We start from the raw sequence: 15,136 nt of genomic DNA, 5'->3' as shown, positions 1-15,136 counted from the left end.
TTAAGTTGATATTATCTATACATATATGAACGGGTCGTTTCTCCGACTCGTTTTATCGTAAGTCGGCTCGCATGTGGAACGAGCTATCAATATAATCCGGGCCTCTTTAAGACCCGCATTAATAAATTCATTCCTACAGCCCCTACCTTAACCCGCCTCATAACGCTGCCCAACCGGTTGGCGACATAGTTTCTATGTATTTAACGTGTAAAGACAGGGGCGCTCTAGTGAGAGGTGTCACATAATAAAATCATACCGCCGAATTTGAATATGGAGACTTACAAAAACTTCCGTCTGGAGCCAGTGAGACTATGGCATCCTCAAAGGAAACCTCAAAGGAGATGACGAGGAGGAAGGTGGGAGAGTACCTGGCTATTCAGATATAACCAAACACTAATTGTAAAATAGTGCAAATTAATTTTAATAAAATTTATTTGGACCCGCGACCTACGGATTGCTAGTCGAGAGCCACCTCAAGTAGTTTGATATGTTTGGTGACTTAGCAGGAGTGCCCGGGTTTATGGGGTGAGGTTTGTTCGGTTCTTGGCGGCGGATGCGCTTGCCTACCAAATGCGTGGTGGGCCGGATCGATTAATCCTCTTTCAACGCATCGCCTTGCAACGCAGTAGGAGAGTTGGAATCTTATGTTTATCACTCGAACACACTGACCCCCAGAATACTACCCACCCATCCATACCTATTTCCTTCCCAGAACTCACTGACCTTCCTTTCTTTCAAAATACCCCCAACACAGCATTCACAAAGATGACATAGGCCTTGAGGGTTACGATTTTCCTTAGGGCCTCCTGTGTGGAGACGATGTAAAAAAATACAAAAAATAAACAACTATCTCGCTAAAACGTTGGCGGTGACTAATGGTAGGTGTATTGGTTATCTAATATATTGGCTCCCGGGGCGGCGGTACACATAATTGTAATAATTCTCGAGGGCTCTGATGTACAGACATTATGGCTCCTGTTGATTGACGAACATATACTAAAACATCGTTGGTTGGAATCGGTGCTTGAAATGACTTTAGCCATGTTTAGTAAAAAACAAATTGGAATAAATTTTTCAGCAATTTCAATTTAAAATTTGAAAAATTAAATTCTCACCAATCTAATCACCGCAATTTTAATAGGCACATATTATGGATATTACGCTTTGTTTCAACTTAATCATTACAAGAAACTTACGTCGGGAGAGATGGTAAAAGATACATTAAAATAAAATTTTATTCAATCAATGTTCAAAATTTCTCTTATAAAATGACTTAGACAAATCTCACCCCATGAACCCGGGCACCCCTGCTAAGTCACGAAACGTAGTAAATGATGCATTAAAATTACATTTTTGTTTAATCAAGTTCAAAAGATTTTTTAAGCATGGATTTGACGTTTTTGAAAGTTCCATTTCAATATAAATACGCGTGAGGCAGTCTATCCTCTTTAAGTACAGAGTCATTTTCATAGAATATGGATGTTCTAACGGAATCTAAAAAGTACCACAACGCGCGCGAAATTGGCGGTTACAAGTTACAACACATGCAAGCGGTCAAGTTTGTCAGAAATATATAGATCAACAAAATAAATCGTGTAAAATGTATATGCGACCGAAAAATGGGCGTGGCTTACAGCAAAATCTCGATGACACAAGTTGATCTGTAGGGATTTACATATGTATGTCAGCTTGGGTAGTGGATCAACATATCCGGGGTGGATCAACAAATGCAAACGGATCAACATATACCTGGCGTACCGTCGCGCGAGATCAACATAGTACGAGAGGGGATAAATATATATATATATATATATATATATATATATATATATATATATATATATATATATATATAAGTTAATTGAAGTTAAGCAAAAAAAAATTGAGGTTGATGAAATTTCGCACACTTGTCTCACAAAACAAGAGGAAAGTCACTGTCTAAATTAAATTTCGAAAAACTAGTGTAAAGCCCGGGCAACGCCGGGGACTTTTTTAATAAATTTAAAATAACTTACTTGGCATCCTTCTCATATTTTGTGTATTTCACCTCAGAAAGCTTTTGTGCAGCATAGTCTTTTGAAATCGCAACTCTTTTTTCTGGTTTATGTGAAACTCTTCCTTCATCACTTCCAATAGAGCCTTCTGGTTTAAGTGAAGCCCTTCCATTATCACCATTACCAGGGTCTTCTGGTTCAACTTCGGTTGGATCCACATCAATTGTCTCTTCCTCTTCGTGATAAGAACCAGATTGTCGGGCATTTTCTTTTTTCTAAAATTGACCACATAATATTTATATTACCAATATCAAAATATGAATTTCAAATTATGTATGTGTCGTACATGAAAACACTTTGAAATAGTGTAATCTTATTTATATAAAGAATAGTGTATACGGTCGTCTCGGGGCAGACGGTGAGGATTTGATTTTCATACAAATCTACAGTTTTATTTGGAGGTTTATGAAATTTTGCACACTTGACCTTCAAATCAAGGGGAAGGTCACTATTTATATAAGATTTGGAAAACCATCCCCATCCCCTTTTCCCCTGCTTAAAGCAGATTTTGATAATATTTGATGAAATTTTACAAACTTAAAATAAGAGGAAAATCCTTGTCTGCATCTGATTTCGAAAAACTCTGATAACGCCGGGAACTTCAGTTGGTATATAATTATTAATAATAATGCCGTGGGTTATACCTAAATACGATAAATAATAAGTTTTAGATGTATTATAAAGTGTCCTTAATGTAATACAAATAAGTTAATAGGTTTAAACTAGATATAAAAATGTAAAAAAATAACTAAATAAAAACGCACAAAATGTAACTACATAAAAACATACAAAAAAATGTAACAGGGTGATCGATTTATTGGCCCCCTTTCTAACCAACCCCAAGGGCTTTCATTAAATATTTTTCACGACGAAATTGGCGAATCTACACAGAATGGAGAACCGAAAAAACATTTTTGTTCGATCTGAATAACATTTCGATTTTTAAAAACTTTATTTTATTTCGGCAACATTAAAGGGATAAAATACTTCTGTAGCCGGGTCTACGCTTCGACGCATTTCAAAGATTTTTTTCAAATTTACCTTAAAAAATCCAACTTACAGAAAATCGAGACTCGATGTACTCGAAAAAGAAAATGTGATGTAGACTCACCAGGTTTCCGCTAGTACTACGAGTTTTTGCATGCTGTGTATCCAAATATGTGCTAAGTAGCAAAATGTTTTTTAAGTTTTTTATTCAAAGAAAGCAAACAATTTGTGCTCAGACAATACAAATATATTTTGTGTAAAGCCACTATTTAGAGCTCAGTGATGCCTTTAATTTGTAACAACTTTGACAACCTGGGCAACTTTATTTGTTTTAGTGGAATTTTTATAAGTAGGTACCAATATTCGAAGTTTTAGACGGAACCGGTCGTTTTGCAGTGAAGTACTATAAATACATAATATTATAAACCTAATATTAAATATATTCTCTTTCAGACAAACTGTACAAATTTGGGAATTGAGTGGATGTTTATGAGAGTAAAACAGCACAAAAATTCAACATTTATAAAAACCAATTTTACGTTTTCTTTTGCTTTCTTCAGTTCAACCTTCAAGGCTTTCTTTTCCTTTTTTTCCTGTTTCTTTATCTCTTTCGAATTGTTTTCACCATTTTTGTTCGTTTTTTCATCAGAGGAAACGTTATCTGTGTCATTTGTAATGATTAGCACCGCATTATTTTCTTCCGTGTTTGTAGTTAGGTTTTCATCGTCTTGGTTAGATATCTGAATTGATAAAATCATTATGATTTATAAAAAGTATGTCATTGCAATGTTATCGTGTGAAATGAAATCGTACAGGCATCTTAAAAATACTCTTAATGTGATAGGTACAAAATAATTAATTAAATCAAAATGGGTCGGCACCACAGACATAGGAATTAATAGACGAGAAGATAATGGCGAGGGGTAAAATCAACTGTTGAAGAACGAAGGGAGTGAAGCTGACTGTGATTCGTCAATAAATCAATCTGACAGTAAATAGGCAACTCGCATTATAATATCACCATTTACTTCTTAAAAGTAAAATCTGCTTTTGAATGAAGAGACATTTTTACATGGGAGCGCAAATTACTCGCCACGTTGTGAACAAATTTGCGAAGTCCAAATTCGGCAAAAAAATTCGGTTCTATTTTCAGAGTCGAATATTTCGTTTAAGTATTTAGTTAAGACACTTTTATAAATGTTCATAATTTACTTCCCAGCAACCAACCAGCTTTGTGTTTCGCGTCCAGACGTTTCTCGATGTGATAGTAACAACTGATTCATATTATACGATGTGAATATGCTTAAAATAAAGTAAAATAATGCTTATATATGGAATGTAATACGACAATTGGGTTTATTCTCTTTTTCACATCTATTTTTACAAGTTTTCATAGTACAAGTCAACATTTTGCCGTGTTATTTCGTAAAATGAACCGATGATGCCTCGACCATAGTTCGCACAAGAATGAAGACGTCACGTTTTCAAATTTCACTTGAGGCCATACGCGAGCACAGCCGGCTCCAATGGAACCGGTATGGGGAGTGGGGATAATACGCTTTTAATCACTTAGGGCAGGTCTACTAATATTCATATGTCTATGGTCGGCACAAATGAATTCTCTAACAAAGAGAGCATGTATCATTTTAATTAATCATACGCAGTTTACACCATTAACTTCTGTATTTATTAATGTAATGGACAAATAAATTAATTAAAATATTTCACTTCGAACAAATTTTTTTGCTTGATAGGGTATGATGATATCTTTTGATTTTGAGATCTGTTCAATCAAATTTCTCCTGAACATTTTTGACGCTCGCAATCTCTCCAGATGAGGATGCGTTGATTTAGTGCAAACTTGAAGTAGGTTCATATTATATTTATGTATGTAAGTACCTACCTACATAATATATTACTATAAAATACCACCGTCTCAATCTATTGGTAAGGTAGGTATTTTTGTGAATAAACATGAGATAATCGCTAAAATATTGTAAACATTAAAAAAAAAAAATTGAAACACCTTTAACACTATTTTTACTGGACATATCTTTTTTTATGTCGTTAATGTGAAAGTGCGTGTTGGAAATCAATTTATTAGGCTTCTCTTGAACGTTTTTGATGCTCGAAAATTCTTTTATGGAATGGACTAAACTTGATTCAATGCTAAAATGAAACATACTTCTGGCATAATTGTCGGCGTGTTGTCAAAACCGACACTCTTCTTTTGCTTTCTAACTGGTACTTCTGGTACTAGTGAATCGACATCGCCGTTCCGCTGCGGAGTCACTTTAGGAGCAGAACTATTACCAGTATTCCCATTTTGTTGAGCAGAAGTAGTGTCGGTATTGCCATTCTGTTGAGGTGTCACTTTAGGAGCAGAGATAGTATCGGTATTGCCATTCAGTTGAGGTGTCACTTTAGGAGCAGAGATAGTATCGGTATTGCCATTCAGTTGAAGAGTCTTTTTAGGAGCAGAAATATGGTCTGAATTGTTATTCTGTTGAGGAGTCACTGTAGGAGCATAAATGGTATCGGTATTGCCATTTCGAGTTTGAGACATACTCACTTTAGGTGCAGAAATAGTATCGTTATTTTTATTCTGATGAGGAGTCACTTTAGGATAAGAATTATTATCGGTATTGACATTCTGTCGAGGAGTCACTTTAGGACCAGAAGTATTATCGGTATTGACTTTCTGTTGAGGAATCACTTCAGGTGCAGGTATAGCATCGGTATTACTTTTCTGTTGAGGAGTCACTTTGGGAACAAAATTATTATTGGAATTTTCAAATTTTGGCCCCACATTCGTATCTTCTTCGTTGATAACGGACGTGTTAGATTGATATTCATCTCGGTTTATCTGCAATTCAATATTATATAGTGTTATTCAGATAACGAGTTATAAATAAATCTTACATGTTTAGTGATGTAAAATTAATTTTATGTTTTCCCGCATAAGAATCCTGACAGCCAGGAGCCAGTGGGAACATGGCATCCCCATTTATTAATGTTGTGGGGGCTAAAGGATAATGGTGAGGAGGAAGATTGGGAGTTCCTGGCTCCCCTGGCTTTTCTCAACAATATTTGTTAAACATTTGATTCAACCTTAACCAAAGCAACAAAGGTGGAAGATGCACAATATTGAACTGAATCAAATGACTCGCCGCAACGAAGGGATTTACGACTAAAGCAATGTTGTGACTTACGAAGAACATATTTATGATTATTTTTAAAAGATCTAAGTATTTAAAATGCATACAAATATTCCAACAAACACATATATATGCTTTTATTGCACTTCTTTGGACGCCTACCCCGACCTTTAGATTACCATACCTAACTACTGTTTCACTAGCAAATCAACCGTTGTGTTTTTTCTTTCATAAGAAATAAGTATGCATAAATAATATTTTCGTTGTTTTTTCATGTAAAATGATTGATAATGGAGAATGTGATTTCATTTTTATAGGATTGATCAGGTTAGCCATGTTCGAAATTTTTCTCATGTCCATTTAATCAACCATTTCAGCAAAAAAATACACATCAGATCTGATAATATTGTTCTGTATTCATACGAAAACCGATTGACATTGATATTAGTACTCGTAATTATTATAAGATAAGTAAGGTGAGCCACTTTCCAAATATTCTCGTAAATATTATAAGATGAGTTTGTTAGACACTTTCATAATATTCTCGTCATTATTATAAGATAAGTTAGTTAGTCACTTTACAAATATTCTCGTAATTATTATAAGATGAGTTAGTTAGCTACTTCCAAAATATTCTCGTAATTATTATAAGATAAGTTAGGTTAGCCACTTTCCAAATATTCTCGTAATTATTATAAGATGAGTTAGTTAGCCACTTTCATAATATTTTTGCGCAATTTAAACTTCTTTTAGAAAAATACCGAACATTTTGAGTGTTTTCGTAAAAGGTTCTCAACGTAGTAAAAATCAACACTAAAATTCAGAAATATTCCATTTATTTGGATCTTATTGCAAAGCGAAAATACAAACAAATTATCAGACTTATTTTATACTATTTTGAGAAGTACTTACATGTGTTCTATAGATAGGCTCTCTAATAACTTTAATCACTTATCGAAGTAAAGCTATCAAAATTAATGTTACACAATTTACATTATATTTACAATAACATTAACAGAGAAGTAAATAAACCTCCCAACTCGACACAAGATGATCTGATGAATTTGATATTATGTAAGGTCGATTCAGTCTAAATATACACTAATTCATAAATATATATTATGATGAAATGCTGTGTTTGAACTAAAGAAAATCAAATAATTTATATATTTATTAAAGATCGAATGACAACGGGAACAGAATACTTGAAGTATGTTTGGAGTGGAACCTGTTTGTATCGAATACTTTCTTCGGACATAAAGGTATCCACCAATATACCTACGTGAGAAAGAGGAAATGAAAGGTCAATTATTGATTTTGTTGGAATTGACTCTAGGTTGAGAGCCGTTACCGAAGATACAAGAGTTTTTAGAGGGACTGAGGTTGAAACTGACCACTTTCTGGTAGTGTCGAGAGTAAACCTGTTTCGCGTTTTTTTTTTTTTCATTTTCGCTCTAAAGTGAAAACGGTATCAACTCCAACAAGAGTTGAAATAGAAAAACTGCAAAACGATAATGTGAGAAGTAAGTATGTGAATTTTTCAAAGATGAGATAAAATGAAAAGGAAATGGACAAACGAAGCAAAGACGAAACATGGAACCACATAAAAGTGAGTCTTATGTATTTTGAGGAAGTCTTCGAAAGTAACGAAGGAGCATAAGGAGCAGGTGGATGAGTTTGTGTATTATGTTATGTCTGATAGCTGCTGGCTTCTAGTAAAGAGAGGGATCGAGCGAAAGATGTGTATAAGGAATGCAAGAAAAGAGTTAGAGTTGGAGTGAAAGAACGAAAGAAACGCCTGGAAGAGGAAGAGGGAATCAAAATGACAGACCACGTCCAAGAAAAAATTAACCTGATTTGGAAGGAAGTCAAAAGGTTCCGGAGTGGTCCAGAAAACGTGAAAAGTGGACGAATGAGGAAGAAATAAAAGAGAGATGGATGAAGTATTTTGAGGAAGTCTTCGAAAGTAACGATGGAGCATAAGGAGCAGGTGGATGAGTTTGTGTATTTAGGAAGTATGTTTACGAGAGATGGGAAGGCTGACAGAGATATCGAAAGAAGGGTAAATGCAGGTAATTCCATGGAGGACTGAACGCAGTTGGCGCTAACAAAAAAATGTCCAAAGAAGCGAAGCTAGCAGTCCACAATGGAGTGCTGGTACCTACCCTGATGTACGAAAGTGAGGCATGGAACTGGCAGAGAAAGGATGAAAGTAGACTGAATGCTGTAGAAATGAGATCCCTGAGGCGGGTGTGTGGTAAAACCATGTATGATCGTGTAAGAAATGTGGAGTTCCAAAAAAATGCAAGGCTTGATGTAAGGGTAATGAGTAAGATCAAGAAAGGGACGCTTAGATGGTTTGGGCATGTAGAGCGAATGAGCGAAGAAAGGAGTATAAGGAGAATATACGATGCAATTGTAAATGGTAGCAGAAGTCGGGGACGCCCGAGGAAGACATGGCACGACCAAGTGAATCAGATACTTGAGTCGGGCCATGTCAAGAGTCAGAATAATAGAACAGTATGTGTGAGACGATGTAAGAATGTGAATGAGGCAAGGAGTGTGTGCCAAGACCGAGTTGTTTGGCGGTCCGTCCTCTGCCTACCCCTGTGGAGAAACGGCGTGATTGGCGGTTGGTTGGTTGGTTAGTTTAGTTACTCTTGTTATACGCCCATGGGGCTTTTACATTGGGTACATTAAAATGCTTACAATTATTTAAATAAGGGCTTAAACAATGGATTAAAAAATAATTACTCACATTACAGAGATTTTACAATTGGATGAAATTAAAAAATGATAATAATAATAATGAACTAACATTATCAATAATAAAAAGAATAGGTATTCCAAATAAAAAAAATAATAATGTTAAATTTTATCCAAAACCAACAGACTGATCGATATTTTACCGAAAATTTTCATATATATTCTTTTGTCATTTCTTTTGCTATTGTTTTTTTTCCTATGAAATTTCACTGATCTTATTATCCAATATTTATAATATTTTAGACATTTACTGAAGAAAAACTCGATATACCCACTATCTTCAAGCAATAATATTGTATCTACAGGTAAATAATATTTATTTCGAAACAACCCATCAATGTAATATATCAGTGAAGAAGAAACATGAAACCATAATAAAAATAAAATAAAAAGACATCCGTCGAAATTGGGAATCTAACCCAGGATCTCTTGCCTTACCGGTACAGGCGTCTTAACCACTCGACCATTGGGACATGTTTATTAAACTTCATATTTGTTGACTTCATATTTCAAATTCAGAATTAACAATATCATCTTGCAACTAATTTTTCCCATAGTTTTGGCAGATATATTTTTATTTTTCTGCTCTTGTTCTGTTCCATGTTTCGTTTGGATTTATTAGTATTATCTTATTCTTCAATATTATTTATTTAAATTTTGTATCAGTAAATAGTCTACCTACCCAGTTAGATCTGAGAATATTTCTCTACTAACTGGGTAATTAAATTATCAATTTGTATAATCATACAAAGTATGTTTTAAACATCAACATCGAAATAACAATTCAATACACCTCTAAAAAGGGGTATAAAGTCATGACAAGCGTTCAAACGAAATCTAGGTTAAATAGGTTATGTAGGTAAGGTTTAGATGTTAGTTTTTTCATCGTTTTTAATATCTTTATATCACATTTTAAAGGTGTGTTGAATTGTCATTTTGATGAGATATCATGGAATGATTTTGATGAGATATAGGAATTGTATGGGAATATACCACTTGCTAAACTAATGTGTGTTATGTGACGCATTAGTTATTCTTTCATTGTGTTTAATGTCTTAACCTCTGTGTTGTCGAATCCGGGGGCAGAACCTCCTTTCAGTTCAGCAATAGTTTTTTCAATGTCGGATTCTGTTACCTGGTAGAAGTTGCTATATTGATGTTGTGTTATATAATTTTTTTTTACTAATAATTTTTTTGTTACATACATATAAATATACAGGGTTTTCCAATAAGAGGTGTTATTTTGATATTCAATCGTAAAGGATCAATGGTTTCGATGCTTGTGTGGCACGTAGCGCCGTCTTGTTGAAAGTAAACGTTGTCCAGATCAATACCATCCAATTCCGTCCATAAAAAATCATTAATCATCTCTCGATATTCATTCACCGTAACTGTTGCTCCAGCCTCATTTTCGAAAAAGTAAGGTCCAATGACTCCGCCGGACGATAAACCGCACCAAACAGTCATACGTTGAGGAAAGAAAGGCTTTTCAACAATAACTCTTGGGTTTTCCGAGCCCCAGATGCGACAATTTTGCTTGTTGACGAAGCCACCGAAGTGGAAATGGGCCTCATCACTCAAGATGTTTTGCATTTGATTCACTCAAGTGAATTTTAATAATTTCAATGCGTTGTTAAAGCGTGTATCGTTCCATTTTTATTAATGGCGTAGTTTCTACTTGTCAAATGTCAAAAAATGACAGCTTCAAAAGTAACATCTTCCGAAATAGTGGGCTATTCAAAATAACACCTCTTATTAGAAAAACCTGTATAACTTTTATATTAAGTAAAAAAGAAAGAACTACAATTTTTAAAATCTTATTTGGAGATATTAGATAAACAAAAAAAAATACAATTAAACAAAAAATATAGAACAATGGTATGCATAAATGTATAATAACAAAAAATCCCACATAGGCATCGCCAGTTCGTGGGTATACTTATGTTTTATTATGCAGTTATGATTATAAATTATAACATTATTTTTTAAAATATTAAGAAAATATTTATAATATGTTGTGTGTTTGTAGGATTAGAGTTAGAAGTGTTAGTGGAGTTTGCCATTTTTTTGTCGACATCAAAAAAAAAAGTTATTTAAGAGATTACAGAATTTTTTGTCATTTTATAGACAATATTTTTTTCATTTGTCGTTATTATAATTATTATCTTTTTCTTCTATTGTAATAGTTGTTTTTCTCATTTCTGATTAAAGTTGTTAGTATATTTTATTATAATATGATAATGTGTTAAAAAAATAAAATTGTCGACCTTTGTGTTATTTTATATGGGTTATTTTTTTTCTAATGGCTTTTATTAGACCACTTGTAATCCAGGGTATTAATTTTTTGTTTTTGAATTGGTAGTAATTTGTTTTATGTTTGTCGCTTTTTAAATATGATTTTTCAAACATTAAGGCACTTTGGTCGGGGTATTTAATATAATATTTAACATAATGTACCCACTCTGATCCGAACATAATCATTGACAGGAAGATATGTATCAAACTTTGAGATCGATCCATCGATTTATTTAAACATGCAAAGTACACATGTGAACTTATTTTTACCAAAAAGGTATTTCCTGTAAATATTATCTTTTATCTCGATACATTGTTTTTTTTATGTGTTATCAAAGATAATTAAAAAATTATCATATAGGTTTAATTAGTTTTCATGATAATTATATCATCAAACCTAATCCCACTTCATACTTGATACTAGGTGTGTATATTTGACAACCAATTTTGCTAAACTAAATCACAGTGATAGTAAATCCAAGTGTGCCAGTAAATACTCAATTTAACAACATAGATAATAGTCGAGATCAGGGATTCTCAACCGGGGTCAACGATAAAAGTCAGCTTTTTGGGGGCCACTGTGGGGGCCTTTTTGGGGGAAAACGCGAACTAGTATTTAACATAGACACGATTTTGTAACTACGACAAAGAAATGCTCAATTTAGAAGCTAAAGTTCCTCATTTGATATTGGACATAACTTTTACCAGCTAAAAATAGACATTAACATAAGTAAGGTTGTAAACTTAATTAAATCAGTAATTTTTTTAGTTGATGATAAACTGATTAAATTAAACCATTTCGTCTTTTTTAAATAAAACAGATTTGTTTGTTAAATTCTTCCTTCTTCCATTACCTAAATACAACAACAATAGTCAAAGAGAGTGTTATCAAAAGATACGACATCACGAAATCTATGATATGTTTTGGTAATCGCTGCATTAGGGTAAGTAACACTAATGCAGCGATCACACGAGGACAGTACAATACTGTTTTGTCCCAGCTCCGGACCCACTGTCCTAGTGTGGAACAGTAGTTTGGAAGATAGGACAATTAACCAAGACACTGTCCCAGAGGTGGGACGGGCAAACTATCAGCAGGATTGCAAGATCTGTCTTACCCCCACCTCGGATCTCTTTATTTCGGCTAAAAATACCGCGTAAATGGATCACCACAATACATCTAGGTATAAAAAACCGATAGAAAGATAATATTTTTCGTGAACTCGCTCGTAAAGCGCGTCTTCGTGTATCCATTTTGACTGCGTTCTGTGTTTGAACAACGATAGAATTGTTGTATTGTCACATTGTCCTGCCTTGCGCGGTCGAGGCTGTTGTATTGTCTTCTGTATTGAACTCGTGTGATCCCGGCAATATACTCATAACCAGTGACGACTCATGACTTATGCGTTTGAAAAATTCGACATTATTGATGTTGTTTAGTCCGAAACGATCTTTTTTCGAAAATTCTGTTTTTTATACGAAGATTTTCAGGATATTTCAATTTGGCAGTGTATTGCACCGATTTCCTGAAAATCTTCATACAAATTACACGGAAAAAAAATTTTTAGGCCACAACAACATCAACAAGGCCATTTTTTAATATAAGCATACACAAAAGTCACGAGCCACCACTGCTCATAACTAAGCCCATCCTATTTTTTTAAGCACCGAGGTAACCAGGGAACTAAATCAGTAGGTTGGTAGCTATTAGGCAGTTCTCGTACAAGTAGGTAAATTTTACTTCTGTACATTTTATGAAATAACGCCTACCTCCTTTTACTAAAACTTCCTTATTTATTTGTAAATTAGAAATTGAAGTAAATTTCATAAAAACCTTAAAGTTCACTGAAAACGTCGAAGCGCCACATTAAGTAATACATATTTTACAATAATCTTTGAAAGCAGTATGATTATTATTTTTCGATCAGGTATCGTCGTTTATTCATTTTCAGCAAACCGATTAAGGCGAAATAAGACTCCAAAAAAATATTAGTTATGGGCGTGAACGCGCTTTAAGTGGGCGAAGCCAAAGACCGATATAAGTTTCACTTGCGCGCCGCAACGAAAAAAATATTATAATATTTCGGGGTGGAGAGGAATGAAGTAAGTTGGAACGGGAAACACGCTGCGCTGGTCAACTCAGTTCGAAGTCAGAGCAGCGATGAAATCCACTAGATGGTACCCATGAGTAAGGTTTGAACATGAAATGCTTAATAATGGGCGTCTTTCAAACTATGTGAATAGTAATTTTAAGTTGAATGTGTATGTTTTAGGTAAATTTCGATAGAAACGTTACCTATTGCAGAAGAAGCTCATGATTTTATGATTCTTATCAGATTTCTGTCAAACTTGTTTGATGAATTAGTCGATACCATCAACCATACTGCTAGACGGTAGGCAGTAACTTATGACTCGTAACCGACGTGTTCTTCATTGACAGATGTCAAAGCAATACGGTATTCAATCACGAATCATTTTCATAATATATGATCATAATTATATCTGAATATATTGACAAGATAAATAAAATATCAGTCATTTTCAATATTTATTATTATCGTTTACAAAAAGTTACATAAAACAAATAATTATGTAATGTAAAAAGCATAATGCAACTTTTTTGTATAAAGGCCATCATTTATTATAATATAAGTTAGAAATAGTAAAAATAATTTTATATAAAAAATGAAAATATTTATTAAAAAAACTAGCATTTCGTCGAAATCTAAACGACGCTTTCCAAATTGACGTTCTTTACATACAATATCTAAGATATGTGGAGGATCACGAACATACATAGACCTTGTGACTCCAGGATCGATAAGCTCGACAAGAATGCAATCCATTTAAAAATTAGTTAATTTAATAAGCATTTTTTCTTCCCAGAACTTGTCATCTCGAAGTATACGCTCAACTATCTCTAAGTTAGATAATTACAATCATAAAGAGAGTCGTGCTGCGAAATTCTATTTAATACATTTAAGGAAAACATATGTCTTCTGTTCTCCTTCCTTCAAGAATAACGGGTTTCTTCTTTTCCTGTGTAAACAAAACTTTTACTTTATTTACGTCAATTTAAAACAATATGTATGGGAAATATTTATTTGAAAATTTTTTACGACTTCAATACGTTCATAATAAAATTATATGTTTAAATCAGTTATTACTTGCTCAGAATTTTTCTCCGGTGAAATCGGTCCTTTTGACATCGGATTATTGATATATTAAGTATTTTCGTGATGAAATAAAAACGATATTAGAAAAATTATGTTAATTCACTTTTCAATCAAATTTTGGCATTATACACACGAGCGTATAAGCCTCTATCTGTATTACAGCAGGTAATTTATACACTTGTGGTGGTATTTATCGCTGAGTCTAGAAGCAAGTATTAATTGCACATTTTTTCTGTGTTCTTTATTCTGCCTTTGATTTTTTTCACCCTGCTTACTAGCGGATACCTGTTCTTTTTTTCTTTGTTGCCATATGCCTTGCCTTTGTTGTTATATGATATTGGTCGGTTTTTGTATTGATTTGTTGATGATAAACGTACCTACATGTTATCTGGGTTATAAATTTGAGAATGTTGTCGATATATTTGGGGATTCCGTATTATAGGCCAGTACACTTAGAGCCAAAAAGGGGGTTGCGATCGTAATTATTCCGGTAGTCCCAATTTTTTTATATGTTTTATAAACTAATTCCATGATGTATAATCTGAATTTCCGAACATGGCGCACCTGTGCTCGCGCCACCATTTAAAAAAAACCGGCTGAAATCACGCCAAAATCTAGTTTTTACAAAATATCTCATTCCCAATGCAAATTTTGGTTAAATCAGCTAAACAATTAAAGTAAAACATAAAATTACCTAAAA

At 33.7% G+C, this 15,136-nt stretch overlaps 1 protein-coding gene across 3 annotated transcripts in view; it reads right to left on the bottom strand.

The window, feature by feature from the left end:
- LOC149421822 (cGMP-dependent protein kinase, isozyme 1-like) overlaps window positions 1-15,136 on the bottom strand; it is a 38,227-nt gene that overhangs the window by 9,686 nt on the left and 13,405 nt on the right. For 2 of the 3 annotated variants that reach the window (XM_089634570.1, XM_089634571.1), the window contains 3 exons: window positions 5,227-5,907; window positions 3,581-3,781; window positions 2,016-2,269 (listed from right to left, as the gene is read on the bottom strand). In XM_089634570.1, coding sequence (XP_089490696.1) covers window positions 2,016-2,269; window positions 3,581-3,781; window positions 5,227-5,907 — 1,136 coding nt within the window. The remainder of the gene's footprint in view (window positions 1-2,015; window positions 2,270-3,580; window positions 3,782-5,226; window positions 5,908-15,136) is intronic. The other variant, XM_089634572.1, reaches the window with a different exon arrangement.

This window comes from Hesperophylax consimilis, chromosome 8 (genome assembly GCF_061612785.1).
Source record: "Hesperophylax consimilis isolate HC1 chromosome 8, BYU_Hcon_1.0, whole genome shotgun sequence".
Lineage (NCBI taxonomy): Eukaryota > Metazoa > Arthropoda > Insecta > Trichoptera > Limnephilidae > Hesperophylax > Hesperophylax consimilis.
This window is presented reverse-complemented; position numbering and strand designations above follow the sequence as displayed.